The sequence below is a fragment of the Phlebotomus papatasi genome, chromosome 3, assembly GCF_024763615.1.
Source record: "Phlebotomus papatasi isolate M1 chromosome 3, Ppap_2.1, whole genome shotgun sequence".
NCBI lineage: Eukaryota > Metazoa > Arthropoda > Insecta > Diptera > Psychodidae > Phlebotomus > Phlebotomus papatasi.
Genome location: NC_077224.1, coordinates 86,063,864 through 86,090,151, shown reverse-complemented (window position 1 = coordinate 86,090,151; position 26,288 = coordinate 86,063,864). Strand labels below are relative to the sequence as shown.

At 32.8% G+C, this 26,288-nt stretch overlaps 2 protein-coding genes across 4 annotated transcripts in view; one reads left to right on the top strand and one right to left on the bottom strand.

The window, feature by feature from the left end:
* The window catches only part of LOC129806159 (espin), a 135,957-nt gene extending 115,431 nt beyond the window's left edge, over positions 1-20,526 (bottom strand). For all 3 annotated transcript variants that reach the window (XM_055854539.1, XM_055854540.1, XM_055854541.1), the window contains exons 1-2: positions 20,457-20,526; positions 1,104-1,403 (exon numbers count right to left, since the gene is read on the bottom strand). In XM_055854539.1, coding sequence (XP_055710514.1) covers positions 1,104-1,354 — 251 coding nt within the window. In that variant the 5' untranslated portion in view covers positions 1,355-1,403; positions 20,457-20,526. The remainder of the gene's footprint in view (positions 1-1,103; positions 1,404-20,456) is intronic.
* On the top strand, positions 3,816-4,878 carry LOC129806173 (uncharacterized protein C9orf85 homolog). The gene is made up of 2 exons (XM_055854567.1): positions 3,816-4,236; positions 4,304-4,878. The coding sequence occupies exons 1-2, from the start codon at positions 4,019-4,021 to the stop codon at positions 4,794-4,796; spliced, it is 711 nt and encodes a 236-aa protein (XP_055710542.1). The 5' UTR covers positions 3,816-4,018; the 3' UTR covers positions 4,797-4,878.
* Positions 20,527-26,288: the final 5,762 nt, after the last annotated feature.

Here is a 26,288-nt window from a genome sequence, read left to right as displayed (position 1 = left end):
ACTAAAGAGAAAATCTTCTCCTTTTCTTTCTGATGAGAAATTTTGTCTTTTTACACCATAAAAAGATGCCTTTTGTAGGTTAAACCAATTTGAGGTTATATTTCAAAATAATGCAACTTTATTCCAAAACTATTTAAAAAAAAATGTGAATATCTTTTTTGTACATAATCAAGTACTAGTGAGACCTTGAAGGCAATGACATCATAACAGCTTAGAAGCGGCCCAGGGACGGATTTGAATAGTAACGTTTATAATTGCTAGGATTTTTGCAACGTAGGGGAAAGTACTCTCCCTTCGAACGTTCATGCCTTCGAATAATGTGAATTTTCTTTTAGTTTTCCTAAGAAACTTACACATTTCTATTAAATATTAGTTAGCTCACTATCAATAATTGATAATTCCGTGATAATTTAGTGTAAATGTCTTACGAAAAACACAAGAAATTCATATTATTCGAAGGCATGAACGTTCGAAGGGAGAGCACTTTCCCCTATACAATTCATTGGAAATAATAGGTTTACATTAGGGGAAAGTGCTCTACCTTCGGACAACTCATTTTTTTTTTCAAGAATTACATTACACTTCCCGGAGTTCCTCTTTCAAAGAAATTCTCTGGAGTAGAGGTTATGTGCAACATAACCTCACATTGCAAAATAACCTTTTATGCAAGAAAGTTAAATGCTTTATTAAAACAAGAAAAAAATTGCCTCATTTCTGCTTCTTTTCTGCGCCAGAACTTATGAAACAACCCAGCATTAAACTAATCATTCCAAATGAACTTTTTATTTATTAATTAAACCAAATATTTTTAAATACCAACTATTTATCATAAATTCCGCGAATTTTAAACGAACCAAAAATGGAAAAGAGCCAAAATTGGGAATGTGAAATTCTACGGAACTAGCATTTCAAGTGGAAAATCATTATTCAATCAATTCATTCCGTTGAAATTTGCAAAGATTTTTCGAAATTATGCAGTTATTTTCAATAAAAATAAAACACTTTCTAATTACATGTTTTTCGCCGGCAATTTCGTGAATGGAATAAATTGAAATGTTTGCCCAATAAATTGGTGGGAAATGGGGAGGATTTTATTGTCTTACCTGAAGGCTCCGGGAACTCTGGTTCTTGGTGAGAATTTGAGAGTACTGCCCTTGCTGGCCATGGACATGTTCTCATTGAAATGGATGATGTTGACGTCGTTGTACTTCTGCATGAAGTTGCTGGAGTACCGCGTGGACATTTCCTTGAGACTCTTCTTAGGCTTGGGGCTCACCTGGACGCCACGAATCAAGTCTAGGAGGCAGGTTCTGAAGTCAAACATCATTAGCACCCTTTCATCCTCTGACACCATTTGCTTGGGTGCATTTCTTTTCAAGTGGATCACACCAGTTGGAAAATATCTGCAAATTGCCCCAGGAATTAATGAACTTGAAGGCACATATGGAGGTGTGTAGAGGAAAAACAGATAGTGATTTGTGTTTTTCTTGCATTTCACTTTCCTCCCGAGCATAAATAAATTGATAAATTATTTTGCATGCTCCAGTAGCTTTTGGGAAAGGACAAAAAGCACAATTTCGCAAAGATTATCGCTGTAGAAAGTATTCCTTTCATCAGATTCTGTCTGTGTTACCCTTCAATTAACTTTCTATTGATTTATTTCTGATAAAATAATCCAAATTGCAATGTTTTATTACTAATTTTACTTTTATTTTCAATCACGGCAATGCGATCTTTGATTTTTCTGATTTCTTGAGAGAATCACAAGGGTTCTTTAGCATTTTTTTAGTATCCAAAATTTACTAGAAGACCTCTCTAGCATTTTTTTATGAAGAAATAAATTTTCTATTAATTTTTGTTTATTAAAATTAAAGAAATTCAACAGAAAACATTTTTTGGCGCCATTTTCACCCTGCCGCCATTAAAATCCAAAGTGACTGAAATAAAAGCGATTTTTTGAAGTTCTTGGAAGATTTTCAATCTAGAACAATTGCTAGAATACTTATCTACTATTTTTTCACAAATCTATGGATCTTCTGATAACACTAGTGGTGAAAATTAGGGAAATTTCAGGGGGAAAACACTCCTGGCGCCATTTACAAAACCACCTTCTTCTTGACTACTTTTATCGTGAAATAATTTAAAGTTCTTGGAAGATTTTCAATCTAGAACAATTTCTAGAATACTTATCTACTATTTTTCTACAAATCTATGTATTTTATAATAGCACAAGAGGTGAAAATTGAGGAAATTTCAGAGGAAAAACACTCCTGGCGCCATTTACAAAACCACTTTCTTCTTGACTACTTTTATCGTGAAATAATTTAAAGTTCTTGGAAGATTTTCAATCTAGAACAATTGCTAAAATACTTGTCTACTATTTTTCCACAAATCTATGTATTTTCCAATACCACAAGAGGTGAAAATTGGGGAAATTTCAGGTGGAAAACACTTCTGGCGCCATTTACAAAACCACCTTCTTTTTGACTAATTTTATCGTGAAATAATTTAAAGTTCTTGGAAGATTTTCAATCTAGAACAATTGCTAGTATTCTTGTTTACTATTTTTCCACAAATCTATGGATTTTCAAATAGCAAAAGAGGTGAAAATTGGGGAAATTTCAGAGGGAAAGCATTCCTGGCGCCATTTACAAAACCACCTTCTTCTTGACTACTTTTATCGTGAAATCACAATAGTTCTTGGAAGATTTTCAATCTAGAACAATTGCTAGTATTCTTGTTTACTATTTTTCCACAAATCTATGGATTTTCAAATAGCAAAAGAGGTGAAAATTGGGGAAATTTCAGAGGGAAAGCACTCCTGGCGCCATTTACAAAACCACCTTCTTCTTGACTACATTTATCGTGAAATCACTACAGTTCTTGGAAGATTTTCAATCCAGAACAATTGCTGGAATACTTCTCTACTATTTTTCTACAAATCTATGGATTTTCAAATAGCAAAAGAGGTGAAAATTGGGGAAATTTCAGAGGGAAAGCACTCCTGGCGCCATTTACAAAACCACCTTCTTCTTGACTACTTTTATCGTGAAATAATTTAAAGTTCTTGGAAGATTTTCAATCTAGAACAATTTCTAGAATACTTATCTACTATTTTTCTACAAATCTATGTATTTTATAATAGCATAAGAGGTGAAAATTGGGGAAATTTCAGAGGGAAAACACTCCTGGCGCCATTTACAAAAGTACCTTTTTTGTGACTACCTTTATCGTGAAATTACTACAGTTCTTGGGAGATTTTCAATCCAGAACAATTCCTAGAATACATATCTACTATTTTTCCACAAATCATTGGGTTTTCTGATAGCGCAAGAGGTGAAAATTCGGGAAATTTCAGGAGGGAAACACTCCTGGCGCCATGTTTGCAAAAGAATGCTGTTGCATTTATTCGTAAAATTTCTGATTTTTAAAGACTTTCCCAACATAGAACTTTCCCTGGTGTACTAATCTACTATTTTCCTACACATTGACAAATGTTTGAGCATCATTTTTCATAAAATATTGAAGAAAATTCCCCAGGAAGAAAACAACTCCACTCACTTTAAAACGTACCTTCTCTTTGATTTTTCACACCAATCACAATATTTTCAAAAGTTTTTCTGCCATCAAGTATTCACTGATGCACTTATCTATTGTTTTTCAGCAAAGTGAAAAGTTATCTTGTAAAAATTATTGATTAAAATTGAGAAAACAGCGGAGGGAAAGTTTCTCTTCTTCACATTTTGGAGGAACCGCTTCAGCCATATTTGAAAATATCGCGATATTCGCGCGAATATCGTCGATATATCGAATGTCAAACCTCGCGGTTGAGGGGCAACATAACCTCACTTTCATTGTTTTTCTGTTCATGCTTGAGAAAATATTGCGAAAATTGCAATAAAATTAAAGTATTTTTTATTTAAAAGTTTATAGTTGGTGGTAGAGTGATCAAGGAGTCAAAATACAGTGCATTTGCAGTGATTAAAGTGGTGATTTTGGCGGAAAGAGTGAGAAAATCATGAGCACTCGGCGTGGAGCAACCACGCGTACAAGGCCCCAAAAACACAAGAATCACACGGCTTTCCGGAATGATTTGCATGACAAAAATCTGCCCAAGACAAAGTTCATAAACTCCATCCAAGTGTCTGAGGTGTGTGAACGCTGTCGGGGTGTAATTGAATGGAAAATCAAGTACAAGAAGTATAAGCCGCTCTCGCAGCCAAAAACATGCATCAAGTGAGTTCCGGAAGTGCAGGGAGTTATCTATTTGGATGCTAGAGGTAATCCCTGGTATTATTTGCAGGTGTGGCAATCGCACCGTGAAGGCGGCATATCACGTCATGTGCAGAGAATGTGCATTGACGCTGAAAGTCTGTGCGAAGTGTAATAAATCACCGGAGGATGGAGGAATTTTGCCACCGGTCCCTACGCCCCAGGAACGCATGAAGCTGGACACGGAGATGCAGCAGATGATCAAGAGGCTGCCAGAGCGAAAGAGAAGGACATTCCTGAGATTCATGAACAAGGGGAAGAAGACTGAAAAGGAGGAAGCAAATGAGGAAAATCCTTCAGTCGACCAGGAAGATTCAGATCAACCAGTCCAATCTACATCTACCAAAGATCCTCCTCCAGCCATTCCTCACACTCGTGATGAATTGCTAGAGAAGATCCGATCACTGAATTTGGTTTCCGATGAAGATTCTGGAAGTGATTCTGATGATAAATCCTTCGATTCTAATATTTCCTACTATTCTCAAAGTACTTCGAGTAATTTTGAATATGAAATGCACCGGTAATAAAATTCACTGTGCTGTAATTTTGGGGAATATTCAAATTGTTGTATTTCATAACAGAATAAAGAGGTATCAATTAATTGAACTACACGATCTGATAGTGACTCCTTGCTTCTTCTGCTCAGTTTTTGCAATAAAGAGAGCGAATGAGTGGAAAAAAATGGGAAAAAAAGTCGGTCAACTCACACAGATTTTTATCATTTGGTTTAAATTGCATTTTGACGACATGGAGAACGATTTGATCTCCTTCCATGTCTCTGAGCTGAGATTATTAAATCACAGCTATTGCAATCGTTTTCAGGAGTGAAAGTCATTACGCTCTCAATTCTTCCGGTGTTCGTCAGAAGATTCTTTTAATTTGAAAAGAGGAATACCCTTCTGACGAACACCGGAAGAATTGAGAGCATAAAGTTCCCCGTCAGACTCCAAAAGAAAGAAAGTCATTACATTCAGGAGTCCCATTTTTGTCACTGCAAAAGGTTTCTCAATTCTAGCTTCCAGGGTTTTGTCAAGGGGCAACTCATTTTTCGAAACCCGTGACAATTGCCTGGAAAAGTTTCCCAAACATCAAAGGGTAAGTCATTCCCTTATATGAAAGACTTCGCCATTGCATTTGACTTCATGGAGCTTTTGTTGAGTTTACCAGCTTCCTCCTAAGAGATATTTCTAGGATTTCTTTCGGGTTTTCTCAAAATATTTAAATATTACTCATATTTCATTAAAAAAAAGCCTTAAAAGTTACCAAGAGATAAGTCATATCGGGAAAAGTTTGCCAATTGTACGAGAAGCGCTTTATGAAATCCGAAAAAAACCGCTCGAAGTCCAAGAATTTCATCGCGAAACCCAAGAAACCCACTTTTTGCATCGCGAAACCTGAGAAACTTAAGAATTCCATCGCGAGAAACCCACAAAAATCATCCTGAATCCTGAGAAACCCATTCTTTACATCCTGAAACCCATGAATTGCATCGCGAAACTCAAGAAACCCACTTTTTGCATCGCTCAACCCGAGAAATCTCAGAATTCCATTGCGAGAAACCCAAAAATTGCATCCCGAAACCCGAAAAATCCACTCCTTGCATCGAGAAACCCAAGAATTGAATCGCGAAACATAAGAAATCCAGTCATTGCATATTGCAAAACCCGAGAAACTCAATTTTGCACCATGAAACCCGAGAAATCTAAGAATTCCATCGCGAGAAACCCAATAATTACATTTCGAAACCCTAGAAACTCGTTTTTTGCATCAGGAAACCCGAGAACACACAAAAATCGCATCGTGAAACCCATTATCCAAGGATTGCATCGCCAAAACCCGAGAAACCTAAAGATTCCATCGCGTGAATTAATTAACAAGGAATTTTAATAACAGGGAGACTAAATTTGAATTTTATTTAGTAGGAATATACAAAAAGAAAACGTTTTTTGAACGCAAAGAAAAAGAGTATTTTTATAGAAAAATCGCACAAAAAGAGAATTAGTTTTAATTTAACCTAAATGAATTTGAGCTTATTCAAAAATTGATAAAATTCTTTTGTAGGATCTCATTTCTTTATTTAAAAATTCTGTTATTTGATCTATTTCTGCGCCGATTTTGATAAATTTAGAAAAAGGTACAAAAATGTTCACATGGATCAGAGTAAGCTCTTCTTGGAGTTACGTTTTAAGCTTTAAAATAATGCCCAAAAAAATATTCTCAAAAAAATTGGTATATATCCCCTATCAATCCGATTTTGATTATTAAAAGTGGTACAGATAACTGCGTTACAATAAGTATTTAATTAGATTTTTAAAGAGTGGATATTATCTTCTTTTTATGTTTTAAGGAAGAGGAATATCAAAAAGTAACAACTTGTATTTTCTTTTGAAACTTCGTTCCAAAGAAATATTACAAGCTTTCTGTTCAAAATTCTGTAAAATATTTCCAAGTGATGAGCCTAGACGTTCTTTGTAAAAATTAAAAATTTATAATTTAAAAAACATTTAAGATATCAAAAAGACTTTTTCTTAAAGAAAGTGCTAGAAAAATTTATCAAACATTGCATAGAATGTCATCTTACAAAACTTTTTACATCTTCAAAACTTTTCTGCAAAGTTTTTACATTTTTATCAAACATTTTTAACAAAAATTTAATACTAAACCAATTTTGTTTATCTTGAAGTCAAATGTGGAAAGCTTGATAGACTTGCACAGACTTTGAGAAAATTTGATCAAAACTTTCTCTGAATTTTTAATATATATTTTAAAAACGTGTTCGTATCACTGATATTTACATTGCAAAATGTAATTATCCATTAAAGTGATTTATATACACATTATTTTAAAAAATACGTCAAGATTTCATCAATTTGATCAATTTACAATTTATCCTTTTTTTCCAGTTCGTTTTCCAATTTCCAGTTCCAATTCGAACCCGGGACACTTGCATTATAGAGCGAGCGCTCTACCACTTGACCCATTGTGTGCCCTTCAGAAAAAAAAACCTTGATAGAAATTTTGAAAACTTCTGAAACATTATTTACTATTATTTATTTATTTCGATGTACCGGGCTTTTTATTACCATTTTGTACATTGTTCGATTTACAAATGTTTTATCACTTGCACCGGGCGGGACTCGAACTCACAACTGTGACAGTCGAGCCGGGGGTCACACCGCTCAAGAGCCGCACGCTCTTACCAATTGCACCACGGACCCCCTACTTCAGAAACAACTTTGGGAGAAAATTCGTGGAACCAAAGAAACGTTGTAAAAAGTTCAACGAAGGATGAGAAAACTTGGAAATATTTCACGAAATACGAGAAATCTTCACAAAGTTTTGCGAAATGTGAGAAACAAGGAACCCTGTCAATGAGTCTTTTGAATGAATAACCCCTTTGTATTTTATTTCTTTCAAGGCTTTTAAGGCTTCTGCACTTTGAGGGCAATTATTGACAAAAATTGCATTTTTTTTACAGAATTTTGACGTTTCTACCTACAGCATTGTTTATTATTTTCTTCAAAAAGGAAATTTTTGATGAACATTGCTCCCAATGTGTAGAGACCTTTAGTTCTTAGAACTAAAAGGGGTCATTTTCTGTGGCAAAATCCTCAGATTCTTAAAGCCTACTTTAAAAATCTTCCTTACCATGAGCTATTGTAAGTTTATCTCTGGTTTTAAATCTTCATCCGTGTGTTTTTTCAGTCAAATTGTGCGTCTTTTCCCATTAACTCGTGACATTGTGGTAAAGTATAAATCAAGAGAAAAAGCACAAATTGAAGTTGTAGAAAGTCACTTTTGTTCAACATCTTGTTGATCATTCAACTCAATATTTTGCCACTTCTTTCCCATCAACACTCTTCCTCATGCTCTTTGGGTTAATTGAATAATTACCGTCTGCACCGTGGAGCCCTCGAGCTCACAGTATCATTCAATTTGCATTGATAATTTTTACATTAACTTTACCTAATTTATATTAAAGTTCAACGGTACATCTGGCCAAAATTCATTCTCCGAAAATTCTCAAAAAGCTTGTTTTTTTATTAATTATTAATTAGTTATTTGAAATTCTTCCTTCCATAAGATCAACGGCAACATTGCCCAAACCTCGCATGATTTTTCTGCATGAAATCCTCTCGGAAAGAAATCTATACAACAATTTCTGCATTATTGACAAAAATTCACAATTTATTGCATTTCTCGTGGAATTGTTGAAAAAAATGAGTTCGCTCTTGGTTGGAATTTCAACGAAGCATTATGCGAAATCTCGGCTATGAGCTCAAAAGTCTCTCATAGAGCACAAGAGATCACTAACAATTGCACTGAAGCTACCATTTGGTAATATTGGAACCGTTTTTCATTTTCACGAGACGCAATTTTTCTTTCCATCTCATTTGCTGAATTGATTATTGGATCTTCGTGCTTTTTTGTGTGTAAAAAAAAACACGTCTGGGATAAGCATAAATTTATAATTTCATAATTTTTCATCTTTCAATTTCATTTTCAAACACAATTTCATAATAGTCCGGTTAAGCAAAGTGAATTAGAGAGACTTAAATGGTATTGTCTTTGCAAAAAATGCTCCAAAATCCAAAATATTGAGTCAGTTTTGAAGTTATGAGGTGCTTTCACTAAATAGCACTTTATTTCTTGGAATTTCGCTGAGAAAACAACTGTTAAAAAAGACTTGGTAAATGGGACAGACAATTTTAAACACTACGGAGGTATTGCAGTGAAAATTAATAAGATTTGACAAAAAAAGGCAAAATTATAACATGTACTAAAACATAATTTAATAAAGGCATGTCTAAAATTTAATCCTAATTTTAAAATAAAGCATTAAATTGTAATATAATGCATTTATTTAATAAAATATCAATTAAAATTGTTAACATGTTAACTGTTCTAAATTTTAGAGAAAGATAGACCGACGGTGAATGATACTCTTATTTTAGAACAGAATATCTTTTCGATGAGCGTCGGTTTATTGAGTGCAATCCAAAAATGAAACACAATTTACCAATGACATTCTGTCCTAAAATAAAAATTCTAAATTTTGGTCTGTACGTGGTTATTCTTTAGTACCCCACAGAGTTAAAATTCATTCTTTGTTCTAAAATTCCATAACTTATTTTCCCAGAGCTGGAACAGTTCAACAAATATTTTAAAGCAATTATTAAATATTTGGCTATGAGGGATTGAATTCCTTTTCGTTTGTTAGTACTAATTTGTTTATTAGTACAATCAACATTTAATTTATATTGCTGTTCGAAAAATTAAAAAAAAAAAAACACTAAGAAAATTCACATTGCACTCTATACTTTTAATTTTTATTATTTTTTGCTTTATCTGTTTTCAAAAGTACTTTTTATTAGTACAGTCATGTGCTAATTTATTTTACCTTCTTCAAGGGTTTTTCTCGTATGTAAAATTTAATTATTATCACATTCTTATCAATAAACATTTTCAATGGATATTTTTCTTTTTCTATTGTTTGATAATATAATTAGTACATGAATGTACTAATTATTAATCTTGTAGTTTCTTTTATTTTTTTAAATATTTTTATTTCATTCACCAAAGAATTGCAAGTTCGAAATAAAATACATTCAACACAGGTCTGTCTAGTACACGCATGTACTAAAATTTCCATGGTTTAGAAACGTGCAAAAAAAATCTTCTAGACAACGAAGTATACAGGTTTCTGAAAAATAAAGGTCCAATGATACTATCTGCAAGTCCTTTATTTAAAAAATCTTCATTGTTTGACCTTCTTGACACAGGTTCTAAATTTTTAGAACTCAGTGATTTTAAAGAAATATTTACTACTAATTAGTTATTCAGACTGGAAATTTTTTAAATAATCTAGCTTTGTCCAAATATTGAGATAAGTATTCTAGGCTTGAACACAAGACCTTCAAATGATCTTTAATAAATATTTTGAAAGATTATTGGCATGAATGGATTAAAAGAACACCTAATAGGAGAGACCGGGGTAGAATCAGCCACCAAATGAATTTTTTCATTGCGTATAATTTATACAAAAAATGTTTGTATAAAATTCTGATAAATATTTCAATGAATAAGAAGGGATGTGTATATTTAAAATACTGGAGGGTCATTATCAAAGAAATTTGATTAAGGGAGACCGGGGCAGAATTAGCCACGTATAGTATTAGAATAGGGATATTCTTTATTCTAAATAATAATAAATTTAATCAATGTAGAGCTTAAATAAATTTATTATTATTATTATTAATTAGAATAAAGAATATCCCTATCATAATACTATACGTGGCTAATCTACCCCGGTCTCCCCTAATCAAATTTCTTTGATAATGATCCTCCTGTATTTTAAACGTAACACCCATGAAATACGTTAAGAAGATATCACTGAAAATATTGTAGATTCCAACACTATGAACGAAAATTTGATTTAGTACCTCGTTTAGTACACTCATGTACTAAAAAATAAGTACTACGCTCAATTTATTTTAAATTCATTAATATATTTTTAGTATCTTAATAGCTCTTTCTCTATCTCTCATTTCCCAAATTTTCACATTTGGGGAGAAAGAATCTCACAATGAGTAATTTAAAAGGTACATTTAACACAAAATGAATTGTGTTTAACATGAGAGAAGTCAATAGAATTTGAGAATTTCATAAATTTGAAATATTGCTCAAGAAAGAAAAAAAACCTTGAAACTTCCTATACAAAACTTCCTTTAATGTTAAACATTCCTCCACAATTTTTATGTCTTGAAAAGCAAAAAAAAAATGAAGATGAATAATGAAACAATGTTGAAGAAAATCACAGAGCGTGAGAATGTAAATTGAACGATGATCGCGAAAATTTTTCACTTTAGTTGTAGGTGGTTTCAGCATCCAACAATCATTGTAATTACATTGCTGAGAGTGCCAATTTTTCAATTAATACCTTGGCAGAGATCCCACAGTGTTCCAATTTCCCATATTCTTCGATTCGAGTGAAAGAAAAAAATCTTGAATCACAGAACTTAATTTGCATGTTTGATCTTCGTCTGCATAACCATAAAACTGTTTTTATATTCTTGTCTCCGAATTGGTGTATGTTCTGTATATATGTTCAGTGGTGGAAAAAAACCGCAGAAAGAACTGCCAAAGAACTTTGTTAGTAGGTCAGAATGTGACATAAATTTAAAGTCATTTAGTTTTTTCTCAAGGTGAAAATGACGTCAGTTTTTTTTTTTAATATTTAAACTATTCAAATTTTATTCTAACCCTCCAGTGATTCTAAAAAGAGTAGGTCATAGAGTCTTAACGAGGGGGATAATTTTATTATAAATTCCAAGAATTCGAATGCTTTCAAATTGCAGGTTGTTAGTTGGATCAGCAATTGTCATATGGAAATACACATACTATACAAAAACTGCTAATGAGGTGATAAGGAAGTTACGACAATTGCTGATCCAACTGACGAGATATTTAGTTTATGCATGAAAAAAAGCTCTAGATACCATAGTTCTCAACCGATTTGAGTAAGTTGGGATTCGTTGGAAAGGTCTTTGTATTCGTGACAAGTCTGAAGAGGGTCCGACTGTCTGGATTTTGGGCGATCTTCTGAGTAATTCATAAAAAATCTAAATAGGTTATTAACCGGTAGATATTACTCAATGGAAAGTAAGACGGCGAAGTGCTTGAACTCATGAATACGATATTTTTACTCGCGAAAACAATCATGGTCAGAGACTGAATTATGAGTGGTAGGTCAGTTGATCAGCGCTGTTCAATCGCTCTAATCGATCAATAGGCGACAACCAGTGTCCATGATTTTTTTTTTGAGCGTGTAATCGAATCGATCAGTCTCTATGAGCGACTATTCAAGCTGATCTGTGTCTATGATCGACTAATCGAGCCAATCAGTCTCTATGATCAACTAATCGTTTCAATAAGTTTACATGAGCGTATAATCAAGCCGATTAGTCTCTATGAGAAACTAATCGTGTCGATCACTTTCCTTGAGCGACAAATCGAACAGATCGATCTCTATGATCGACTAATCAGGCCTATTTGTCTTCCATGAGAGCCTTATCGAGCCGATCAGTCTCCATTAGCGACTAATCAAGCCGATCTATGTCTATCATCTACTAATCGAGCCAATCAGTCTCCGTGATAGACTGATTGTTCCAATAAGTTTCCAAGAGCGTATAATTGAATCGATCACTCTCTAATTACTAATTACTTTCTATGAGCGACTACTCAAGCTGATCTGTGTCTATGATCGACTAATCGAGCCGATCAGTTTCTATGATCAATTAATCGTTCCAATAAGTTTCCATGAGTGTATAATCAAGCCGATCAGTCTTTTTGAGAGACTAATCATGTCGATCAATTTCTTTGAGCGACAAATCAAACCGATCAGTCTCCATGAGCGACTAATCAAGTCGATCTATGTCTATCATCTACTAATATCTAGCCAATAAGTCTCAGTGATAGATAAATTATTCCGATAAGTTTCCAAGAGCGTATAATCGAACCGATAAGTCTCTATGAGCGACTAATCGAGCTGATCTGTGTCTATGATCGATTAGTCTAGCCGATCAGTCTCTGTTATCAACTGATCGTTTCGATAAGTTTCCATGAGCGACTAAACGAGCAGATATGTCTGCATGAACGACGAATCAAGCTCATCAGTCTCTATGATCGACTATCCGTACTGGTTAGGCTATATGAGCGGCTGATCGAGCCGATCAGTCTCCATGATAGCCTGATCGTGCCGATAAGTCTCCATGATCGACTGTTCAACAGCTATTGTGAATCGTGCGATCACTCTCAATAATCAGCTGATCGACAGCCATTTTGAATCGTGAGTAGCAGAACTGGTTTCCCACTGTTTGAGCCAGTAAACATTCTTCCTTTCCATTGACATTAGCTTTATAAATCCTAAACTTTCATCTCTTGTATTTCGAGTCAAAACGAGTTCAAGTCTAATTTTTGAGGTATTTTATTTCGAAATTTCGAACGAAAATGACTTCATTTAACCTACCCCACTTTTGTTCATAATGACCTTAAATTAGTCCTTATAATACATTTTTCAAGGTCAAATGTTAAAAAGTCCATAGGGAGTGTGTTTATCAAAAGATTGGGGCAAGTTTAGGTGCGTTGGAAAGGTATCTGAATCCGGGATATTTCTAAACTGTTTTAATGGTTAATGTACCAGGCAAATATACTTTGCTAAACACTCGATCTCTGGCCACCTCTTAAAATTTACCCAAGAATAAAAGTAAGGTTCTCCTCAAGAAATTCTTGCTCATTTCGCGTTTCTCATTCTTTATCTAAAGAAGCACAGTTATTTTGATTAAATTACCCACAATTAGTGTATATTCAATAAATATTCCATAGTTAGTTAACTTTTTTGAAATGCCATGAAAATGAAATAGATAAAATAATTCCCTTGTCAGAGATAAATCTCAAATGGGGAGAGATGCTCTTGCATTTTCAATTAAAGCTCTCAATTGAAATTCAGATGGTAACTGAAATTCAATTGCATAACATGTTTCATAAATAAAATTCCTCTCTCCGGTGATTTATCCGCAAAACCTTCCTCCCTCAGTTTTTCTTGGTTAAGAAGTTCTGTTACTGTGTTATTGACCCCTTGATGATCATAAAATGAAAACTTCTGACTCTGGTTTCTAAATGGTATTTTTTGGGTGAGAATAAAATTCAAATTAATATTTATAATGGCACAAGAACTGTTGATAAATTGGCGAAATGGTGTCAGTGATTTTGTAATGGAAAATCTCTTATGTTACTTCTAGCATCACGTGCTCTAACTTTGTAATGCTCTCACGGTGGTTTTGTGCTCACGCGTGCGATGTCAAAAAAGCGGGAAAAAGTGTATCAATTATGTTTTGTGAGAAGTTCTGAAATTTCTTTTTTTATTTATTTAATTTTGCGTTGAGGAAACAACGAAAAAAACTAACCGAGATAAGTTGGTAATTTGAGGAAACTGAAATAGTTGCGTGCTGCAGTCTTGAATTTTAAAATTCTTCCCAATTGATAAATTTTACAAAAAAAAAATGAATTGAAATGGAAGGTATAATTATTCAACAATACAAATTCCAACGGATCTCTTTGACTGTGCTATCTTTTGTATCTATCTTATTTACTTTTATTAATAAATCTATTTGAATTTAATTTTTCTTCCGAATAGAAAAAAAAATCTCTCACTCTGGCTTTTTTGTACCTCATCCATGAAATCTATGGAGCTTGAGAGCGTGTTTTTCTTGCTTTTTTGTACCTACTAATATTATAAACTTTTTTGCTGTTTGTACTCTATAATTTTGGTGAAAATTGATTTTGAGCTCGACTGATTGATTGACATGTGAGTGAATATTGAGTTTGGATCTAATTGGAAATATGAATAATTTTTGCAAAATTATTGTAATCAAATTATTGTGTGGTGATTTCTTCGTCAAGGCGATTTATTGACTTCCATATAGCCAAAGCGAAAGTTTATTGTTGTTCAAGAGTCTAACATTTTCAACACCGATTGATTTTATTGGCTCCCTGAGAAAGCGAGAACAAATAAATGAAGACGCTTTAATCTTGAAACCCTAAATGCTTTTAAATTGACCTCCAAAGGCCATTTCGATTCATTTCTCGAGCAAACGATTAGAATTCTCAGAATTTTAATTTTCTGATACTTAAAGACAGGGGGGTGACATTAGCTCTGAAAATGCGACCAGTTTTAGTGTAAATTTTTTCCTGTTTTCGTACACATTTCACGAGATATCTCCAAAACTACGTAGGTTGCCAATTTAGGGTTTTCGGTTGCCTCTTCGTTATTAAATTGGCTTTTATTTTGTAATAGTATTTTTTACTAATTCATTCTACAATGACAGAAAACAACTAATAAAATCAAAAGTTTTTTCGGCTCGCTAGAAACATATGGGAAACATAGGAAATGTCATGCCCCTGCTTAAAGAATTATGCTCTAGACACACTTACAACTTAAGCCGAGAGACGACTTAACGTAATTATAATTAAAATAATGATTTGACTTAATACCGATCAGTTTCCCATTAACTAAACCGTTTCTCGGCTTAAGATTAGTTCGGATTAGTCAGAAACTGATGGAAATGTAATCCGATCATTATTTTGATAATATAATAATTACGTTAAGCCATCTCACGGCTTAAGTCGTAAGTGTGTCTAGGACATTAGATTCTTTTGTATAAATTCAATAAATGCAATAACCAGATAGTTTACAAAAATAAACATTTAGTTTAAGAATAAAACTAGTCATTATATTGCATATTGTTCGATAATGTAATTAGTACATGCATATGCTAATTCATTATTCTTATGTTTTATTTTATTTTTTTGAATAATTTTAATTTATGAGGCTGTTATAAGATTTCCAAAGGCACAATTTACCAACTAATTACCACAAAAAAATATTGCGAATTTAAAACCTAAATATGATTAATATTAATTCTCACAAACATGTAATAAATTATTATTCATTATAACTATACAAATGAAGGATCAAGTTCCAACAATTCTATCTACTGAGTCCTTTAATTTTGAAAATACTGCATTTTATGTCTTCATAAATCACATACTAAATTTTTAAAACTCATTCATTTTAGATTTTAAAAGAAATATAAAAAATAATTTTGGTTAGTACAAACTCAAAATGTTTGATGAAATAATAATCTCTGCAATGAAATGCTCTTATGCATTTCGATGCATTATATTTTCATTAAGTAATGAAAGTAATACTTTTCATTAAGTAATGAAAGTGATACTAATAATTTTCTTTCATAAAAACCGTTGAATTTAGCAAATTAACAAATTTAAATTGATTTCAACAAACCTTCTTATAGTGGTGCAATTCCAATGAAAAATGAAAATGAGAAATCTTTCTCCTAAACATTTTTTTTAGTACAAAGCTGTTCTCATATGCTTCTGCCTTAACAACTTTCAGTTTATCAGTCCCTATCGTGACAGAAATAAATACACAGAAAAATTGATTACGCAGAAGCACATGAGAACAGTCATGTACTAAAAAAGATGTTCAAGAGAAAAGATGTTCCCTTTACATTTTTCACTGGAATAGCACCATAGTTCCTACAAACTTTTGAAAAAAAATTGTCTGTTTATAAACTGAGACAAGCATTAGTTCAAAATGCAAAAAAGCATTTAAAATTTTTTTTTGAGTTCCTCGTACTCAATTTTGCTCTAAATTGTATAACAGCGCGCAGAGAAAACTTTTATTCAGTAAGTGCGTCTGTCTTGAAACTGTGTTTTATAGGGTGAAAGGAACACCTATTGACATTTTAAGAAGTCGTGTCAGGACCTATTGATACCCTACTCTGTATCATTTGGAATACGAAATTTAAATACTTAATCCTTATCGAAAAAGGTAGATTAATAAAAAAAACGCCATATTACTTACATTTTATTAGATACATTAAATAAATTTCAAAATTTTGACAAAAGTGTCAATAGGGGTTCCCTGTCGAAGAGGTGTTCATTCGACCCTAATTTCGCGGGTGAATAAATGTGAATTAGAATGTTACTGATTTTTTTTTACTGATTTTGCGACTTGAATATTTCCGATTCTGAATGTTATTCCTCTTGATTGTAAGATTCTATTGAGTCATGAAAATATTTCGTTCAACCGGGGAACATTTTCACTAATACCTCAAGTCCATTGAAATAAAAAATAAGTTCTTTCTTAGGATTGTCGTGTTCGCTGGCCCCGAAACCTCTTCCTAATCCTCCGACTTCGTCGTTTTTCTTAGAAGTATTTCTGAGTCACTGAACAGTCGGTGTATTCGTCACAGAAACGAATTATATTTGTAACTTTTTTCGGCTTCTTTAATAAGAGGAAAAATGGAAATGTGAGGTTAAGATATATTTGACAAATTGGGACAGAGTAAGTTCAATTCAATTCGTTGCGAGAGGTTCTAATTAGATTTTTCCTATGGGGTGACATTAGCTCTAAAAAATGCGACCAGTTTTAGTACAAATTTGTTCCTGTTTTCGTACACATTTCACGAGATATCTTCAAAACTACGTAGATTTCCAATTTGGGATTTTCGGTTGCATCTTCGTTATTAAATTGACATTTATTTTGTATTAGTATTTTCTGTTCATTAATTCTACAATGACAGAAAACAGCTAATAAACTCAAAAGTTTTTTCGGCACGCTAGAAACATATGAGAAACATAGAAAATGTTATGCCCCTGGATTTTTCTATGTAATTAGATTGAAATTGAACTGTCCCAAAATCGGATTTCGGGACAATTCAGTTTTAAATCGAATGCGGTGATGTAAATGGCCTTAATGAAACTGTTTAGATTGAGAATCTAAACAAAAAGCTCTATTTTTAATGTTATAGAAATAATATAAGTTACAAGAAATACAGTAGAGTCTCCTAAATTCGAACGCTCGGGGGGTATTTTTGACATTTCTCACCTCCCAAATTCGAACGATTTTTTCAAAACTAACGAAATTTGTGTGAGATTAAATTGTACTTTGAATCAAATTCTCGTACTTTCTCGCAAGTCTTAGTGGTAACATACTTTCTTTTCATTTTACATGACCATAATGTATGTAAACAATCAGGAAGAAGCACATAAATATGATTTTCATTCACGAAGAATACGAACTTTCTAACATAACCTCACAATTGACATTTTGAATCCAAACGGCGTTCGAATTTGAGAGATTCAGATTTGAGAGACTCTACTGTAGTTAGAAAGCACCTTTTTATGCTAATTGGCAATGATTTGACTAAAGTTTTACATTGAGTTGCTAGAAAGTAAGTAAAATCTTATTTTTGTAGAGCGTGCGGCTCATTCGACAATTGTTAATCAAGTCGACAGCCAAATTCACCTATCCACCAAATATACTACCTTACTTTATCAAATGAAGTGCTGAAAATTTTTATTATTGTGGTGCTCTTGTTACTCATTGACATTACTACCAGTTATTTAGTGAATAAACATCAAATTAGCCCCATTAGGTTAGGCCCTACCCCCCGGACAATTGTTCTTTTTTTTATAGAGCTGTCTAAAGTTGAAGCCAACTCACAAATTGATTTTAAACTCAGCTTAAATATCACAGTACGAAAAGATATTTAGAGAGATATCTGTTTATTTACCCTTCTTTACAAGGAACGCAAGGAACAGAGTCCTGTATAAGAGGGATACTCAGAGAGTGAACAAGTATAGCCAACGGGTGAACCGCCATATACACCGAATGAGGCCATATACACCGCAGCATTGGATTGAGATTGAATTGTCCCAAAATCAGATTTTGGGACAATTGGGTCTCAATCTAGGGCAACAATCTACACAGTTTCACTAGAGCCATTTACATCACCGCATTCGATTGAAACTGCATTGTCCCGAAATCCGATTTTGGGACAGTTTAATTTCAATCTAATTACATAGAAAAATCTAATTAGAATCTTTCGTAACAAATTGAATTGAACTTACTCTGTCCCAATTTGTCAAATACATCTTAACCTCAGATTTCCATTTTTTGACCAAAAAAAAATATGAAGCAGAAGAACTGGAAGAAATACGAAGTCACAGCTTGTGTCATTATTTTTCTAAAAATTTCTAGCCTTTTTAGAGTTCTCAGCATAAACTTGGTCAGCAAGTTCTTTAAAAAAACAAACACCTAAACTCAAAAAGCCATCCTGCCAAAGTTCTAATAAATCTCCTCACTACGATGTAACCTAACAAAATTAGATTTAGATTTTGGGACGAATCCAGCCTTAAATCTAATGCTGGGGATTAGTTTAAATTAGGGATCTCAGTGGTGCAATAGGCAAGACAGCTGATCTTGGGCGGACGAGATCTCTGACTCGACTCACAAAGTTGTGAGTTCGAGTCCCGCCCGGTGCAATTAAGTGAATGTCAAAAAAAGACATTTTCACTGTGATAAAACGTAATAAAACACACCGCCTCTGCCCACAAACCTTCAGGAGCACGGAAGAAGCATTCACTACGGGGAAAGCGTTCCTGGGCGATCTACGATCAGCAGATTCTTCTAACACGAGGCACCTTGTAATGATTACATTGTAATACCAAATAAAGTGTCTCGATACGATTAATAATAATAATTTAAATTTTGGGACAAGTAAAGTACCAAACTGACGATAAAAAAAAACGTAATCATGAAGTTAAATATTATACATTGATCTTTAATTCTTTAACCATTGTATACCATTCTAAAAAATGGATTTTATAATTTTAAAAATTAGTTTGTCATTCAGTGAACTTGTAACACTTGTAAGGCATATTTTCTGATCATCTGATTTTTTTTCTGTGTAACATGTAACTATCAAGAACGTTGATGAAGAACTAGGTCAAAGACACATTCAAAATTCAGTTGGATGATGTCTTTCTTATCTCTAACTGAGAAATCTTTTAATTTCGTCCAAAATGCAAAAGTCATCTTTATTGCAGATTTCAGATGAGAAATCAAATAAAATCTCAAATGAAAATCAAAGTTGATAGTTTGGCAAATGTTTTTTTCAGACAAATAAAACGTGAAGTGAATTGTTTTTAGTGTTTTTGGTGTGCACCAAAAGAGACTAAAAGAAAGAGAATAACGGAAGAATGTCTTTCATGAGGTACACGTGCCCATAACAGGTGATTTTTCATGTTTTCCGGCTGAAAAGAAAAATCGGCCAGCATGGTAAATTGTAGGAGAATGTGAAAGGATTAGCTATTTTGGCAAATTGTCTATAATTTTGTCCATGAGATTAGGCACATTGTGTCTGAAGATACTTCCTTGTTTGACAAAAACGTGACATTCTTCGCAAAAATAGGGGGAGATTAATCTAATGCCAATGCCTTGGCTGATGCTCGTAAAAAAAAACAGACACATTTTCTCCAAACTTGCATGGAAAAACTATCAAAAATGATTTTTTTTAGTTCGGTTTTGGTGTGTCTAAAATGGTTGTTTGAAAGGTAATTTATGCATTTAGAGAGACACCAAAATCTTTCAATCACTTTGATGGAAACTCTCTTGAATTTCTTTTAATGCAGATTAGTTGATTTAATTCACTCTCGATTTAACAGAAAATCCTAGGCCAGTGATAGATTAGATTCATCTCAATGATCTCATTTTTGAGTCACTTTAAATTTCCCCTTACCGAATTTATTTCACTCACCTGTAGACACTTTTTTTCCTTTCTAAATATCCATTATGCACAAGAGATTTTCACTAAACTTTACGGTTTTTTTTCTCGTGGTCTACAATGAGCCCTAATTGTGTCTCACAAACTTAAAGAATCAATCAAGAAGCTGAAGCATTGAAGTTTAAAAGTTTAACAAAAAAAAAGAGTTTAAGAAGAACCACGAAACACTGAAGAAACTGTTACAGTTGGAAATTTTTTTATGCAAACGTAGCTTTATTGTTGAAACTTTTTCATTAAATAAAAAAAATAAAACAAGAAGAAAAAATTGGCACCATCTCCCATGTACATGATGATTCCTCCAACACAAACACCTTCGTTCATCACCGTAATTTGGCGGTAAAAATGTTTCACTTTGATACACGCTACAACACAAGAGTTTGATGCACCCGCAACTTCTTCCAACCTTCCCCCCACTTTATTAAAAAAATTAATATATTTTCCTTCAAATCACGCACACCTCAAGTCGCGGAATAAATTAACTTACGCCGTAGATTGTGCAGCGCGTGCAAAATCTTCGCCGTAGATTGTGGTTCAAAGATGTGAATTTCGCAGTGGTTCAGGGAGAAATGAGGGCCCAAAGCACACAAATTTCTTTCTGGAGCCCACAGACCGAAGCACAAGAGTGTGAAACTGTTTTTTTTTTCTTACTAATATTATTTTTCCTTCTCTCTCTCACTCTGATTGTGAAATGACTTGAGATTATGGAATTACCATCTCTCCATGGCACAAAATAAAAAAAAAATAATACAAGGCACAAGATGAAGTGAGAGACACAATAAATGCTCAATCGTTTCAGTTCATGAAGCTGCTTAGAAATCTTTTTTTTTTTTCATTTATAAGTTTACTTCTTGAAAGAAATTTTTCATAGTGCACACCAAGGTGAAAGAGAGGGAAAAATTTCTGATCTCAGGTGTAATTGTTTCTTGAGCAGTTTTCTTCCGATCATGCTTTCATTGGCACATCACGATCACGATCGTATGGCAGTTTGTCCATCAAAATCAACGAAAAAACACCTGGACGTGTTCAAGAGACTTCGCGGAATACTCAAAGTTAGAGTGGTTTTGCCAAATCGATTTCATGGATTTTTGTCCTGGGGTTGGAAAAATGTTAAGACGGCGATGGCAAAAAGGCTAGATAGAATAGATGAAATGTAACCCGAAACGTGACAAAAAGCCTAACTCCAAGAACCTCTATAGATCTGAACTTTAGCCACAAGATTTAAACTCCTTAACCCATTCCTTACCATGGTATTATATATCATACGCAAATTGAGCGATTTTAGATGATTTATTCCTGAGCAACTGATACTCGAATTGCTGTCTGGAATGGATTTTTAGTAACTTTAGTTCCTCAATTACTTGGGAAAAATAGTCCGACAGAGATAAAAATACATTTTGTTATTGTTTTCTTGCTTCGCGAAAGGTGATGCAAAATTTTTGCTCAAAATGGATTGGCCTCTTTCCTCTTTCCTGATTTGAATTCTGCTTGCCAATTTGTTTTCTTGGATAGCTACTCTATCTAAAGCAATAGAGTTTGTAATGAATTAATGCACAGAATTTAAATTCAGTGACCGTTAAGACGTGTGTTTGAGGGCGAATCCCCGCGCCCCCGTAATAGATAAAAAAAATTTTCTTTTCAAAAAATTCATCTATTAATCTGTAGGAAACTCATCATAAAATATGAACATTCTATCTCAAGTATTTCTGGTAGATTGACTGAATGGATTAATTTAGCCAAGATTTGATTTGATATTGATCTCCTAAGACCTAAGTGAATTATTGTATTAGGTCCCGAGTAAATTGTGCTCCTAGATTCCAAGTAAATAAACTTACTAATTCCCAATTAAATAGATTGCCTAGATTCTAAGTAAATAAACTCACTAAACCCCTTGATTTCCTAGGTCCCTAGTAATTTGATTCACTAGGTTCCGATTATTTCGATTTCGTAGATTTTCAGTAAACTGATTTTCTAGGTCCTATGAGTTCTTTATCATTATTACTGTAGATTTAATTAATAGGACTGCATAGTTTTATTTACCAGACCCCAAGTCATTTGATTTTCTAGGTCCTAAATAAGTTAACTTAATAAATCGCAAGTAAATTGATTTTCTAGATCCCTAGTAATTTGATTCACTAAATTTCGAGTATTTTAATTTCCTAGATTCTAAGTAAATTATTTTAATAGTTCCTAAGTAAATTGATATATTAAATCCCGAGTAAGCTAATTTACTAAGTCCCAGGGCCTAAGTAGTTTTATTTACTAGATCTCGAGTAATTAGATTTACTAAATTATTGTTTTTCTAAATTCTAAGTAAGTTTAAATACTAAATACTGAATAATTTAATTTACTACGTTCAAAGTAAAGAGTAAAGATTTGATTTACTAAGTTTTGAGAAAAATAATTTTCTACAGGCCCCAAGTAAATTTACTAAAGTCCCGGTCGTTTAGTGCAATAGGGCCTGAATAGTTTTATTTAATATCCCGCCTAATTTGACTTACTTGGTTCAAAGCAATTTGATTTCTTAGATTCTGAGAAAATTATTAACTAGGTTTTAATTAAATTGATCTACTGCTCGAGTTGACCTACCCAGGTCCCTGAAAATTGATTTGATAGGCCTGAGTAGTTTTTTTTATTTTTGATTTTGTTTTTTTTTTTTTTTTTTTTGATTTACTAGGTTCAGAAAAATTTAATTTCCTAAGTTTTGGCAAATTATTAATTGAGCCCCAATTAAATTGATTTACTGAATCTGAATCTCGAGAAAAGTGACTTATCAAAGCCCTAGTAATTTCTTTTGATAGGGCTGAGTCGCTTTTACTAAATCAAGGGTAATTTGATTTTTGATTTCCTAGGTTCCGAAAAGTTTGATTTTCTAGCTTCTGAGAAATATTATTTCCTCAAGTAAATTTACTTACTAAGGCTCTTGTAATTTTATTTATTAGGGTCTAAATAGTTTTCATATACCTGAGTGATTTGGTTTACTAAATCCTCAGTAAACTGACTAATTAAGGACCTTGTAAATTATAAAAATATAAAAACTAAAAATTCCTGTGTAATTTTATTTACTAAATCTCGAATAATTCTATTTACTAAGATCCAAGTATTCCAAGTGATTAGTTTGATTTCTTGATTTCAAGTAAAATTACTTAGCTTTAAGTAGGGCTTGAATAGTTTTATTTACTAGATCCCGAGTAACTAAATCTCCTAGGTTCGAGGTAATTTGAATTCCTTCGTGATTTAGTCCTTAGTAATTTAATTTCCTAGGTTCTGAGAAAATTAATTTCTTAAGACTGATGTAAATTTAATTACTAATGCCGCTGTAAGTTTATTTAATACAGCCTAAATAGTTTTATTTACTAAATATATCCCTTGTAAATTAGTTTACTAAGTCCCAAGTAATTTAAGGTTTTAATAGATGCAGAGTATTTTATTTGGTAGGTCCCTTGTAATTTAATAACCCAGGTTCTGAGCAAATTATTTTCCTTTTCCCACAGTAAATTGATGTACTAAATCTTCAGTAAACTGACTCATCAAAGTCCCTGATTTAAATGGATTTCATTAGGCCTGAGTAATTTTATTTACTAGGTTCCAAGTGTTCAAGTGAATTGACTAACTAAATCTCAAGTAAATTGATTTTCTAGGTCGTGATTAATTTGCTTCACTAGAGTAATTTCTTTTCTCAATTCCAAAAGTAAATTGATTTACCATGTCTCAAGCAGGGCCCGAGTAGTTTTATTTACTATATCCCGAGTAATTAGATCTCCTAGGTTTCGAATAATTTGATTTCCTAGGTTTTGAATGAATTAATTACCTAGGCCCTAAGAATATTGATTTCCTAGGTTGTGAATATTTTGATTCGTTAGACCTCGAATAATTTGACTCGAATAACTTCCTGAATCTCAAGTAAACTAATTTATCAAGGTCCCTGTCAATTGTTTTAATAAGACCTGAATAGTTTTGTTACTAAATTCCCAGCAGTCCGATTTACTAGGTGCTGGCTGAATATTTTTTTTAATAGTAGTACCGGGTACACTGATTTACGAACTTCAAAATAATTTGATATATCTACTTTCGATAAAGTTTTTTTTATTCGGTCTTGAAAAATTTAATTTACAAGAATCCAAGTAATTTTATTTAGTAAATCCTAAGGCGATTTAGTGGATTCCAATAAATTTGAATTATTATTAAGTTTTTGAACATATCCTAAGTAGATTGATTATTTATGTCCCGAGTAATTTTATTTACTAGGTTCCTACTAGATTGTTTTACCAGGCCTGAATAGGGTGCAAATAAAATAATTTACTAGGCCCTAAGTAATTTTATTTACTAGATCTCAAGTAAATCCGAGTAATTTGATTTACTAAATTCCGAGTAGATAGTTTTACTAGGCCCGAAAGAATCTATTCACTAGGACTCAAATAAATTTATTTACCAGGTCCCAAGTAAATTTATTTACTAGATCCTAAGTAAACTAATCTGCTAAATCTCAAGTAAATCGATTTATTAGTTTCTGAGTAAATTTTCCTTTTAGTACATCAATTTACTTATATTTCATTCCATTTCATATTACTCAAAGTATCACACAGTTAACTCAAAATCAATTAAAATAGAGTTCGAGCAATAAAATTCGTCACTCGTCTTCTGCATGCCAATGGATCTTTTACATTATTTTTTTCGTGTTTATTTTCGAAAACACTCGTGATCTTGATCTTGAAGAAACTTTCAATTACAATTTTATGGGACTTGCACGACCTGCATTGCGCGAAATCCACCTCCATCATGTTATTGAATTAGAAAAAAAAAGACCTACAACTGAGATAAAATCATTAAATAGTAATAATCATATTTGTGACGATATTATGTTATTGTTTGTGCATAGTGTTTTCATTTCAGAATTAGAAAGTGTGGCAAAATTGCCAAAGTGCTAGAGAATCTAAAGACGGGGGGTTCAGCAGAAAGATCACAGTAATTGGTTTATTGGGGGATAATTCTGCAGTGTTTATTGATTTATGTGACCTTCACTGGGGGCAATATCAAGGAAAAATTTACTACAAATAGATGCTATTTACCTGGCTTCGGAGGAATGCATTTTAATTTTATTTATCAAGATCATGGGAATTTGCCGACTTTTTGGCGATTTCTTAAGATTGCGATCATTTCTTTTAAAAGTAGTTTTTTTCTTATGATACTTTACCTAATTATAAAGTCTTTGATCTCTTCATTAATCAGAAAACAGCTATTTCAGTTCAGTGACATAATATTTGCATTCTTAATCAAACCAAATCACCCTGAAAGTCGTGTGATCTTCACAGCAAACGATCAACTCTGCGATCTCTTAAGATAAGAGATTGCAAAGTAATTCAATGCATTTATCTTTCTACCTCGAAAAACTTCCTTCTTATTCAGACATAATTATAGCAATGTAGGAAAAGAAGTTGTCGCAAGAAATGCCTCCATTCAATACTGAATCGCAACTGATCATTAATCTTTTTTTCCAATAAACTCAATCGAACTTCCCTGAAATGGTAATTTCGTTGTCAATTGAAATTAATTCAATCCATCTTATTTTTGCCAAAAAGTTTTATTTTTGAATAATTTTTTGCAAAAAAGTATATCATTACCATACTGCATGATAATGACCTTTTGATATATTTCTGGAATAATTGATCATTCTGATCGATAGAAGGTCCCTCCTGCTTTAGTATTCTGCTTTAATTGCCACCGATGGAATAAATCAGCAAACAAAATGCAGCCCGATTTATAATTAAAGCAAAATTTGGATAATTTAGAGATGATCATTTTTGCAAA

What these genes read in the sequence shown, in the direction of transcription:
- LOC129806173 (XM_055854567.1), top strand. Translation starts at nt 4,019, where the DNA reads ATGAGCACTCGGCGTGGAGCAACCACGCGTACAAGGCCCCAAAAACAC. An exon ending in CAGCCAAAAACATGCATCAA is followed by an intron (nt 4,237 to 4,303) that starts GTGAGTTCCGGA and finishes TATTATTTGCAG; the next exon opens with GTGTGGCAATCGCACCGTGA.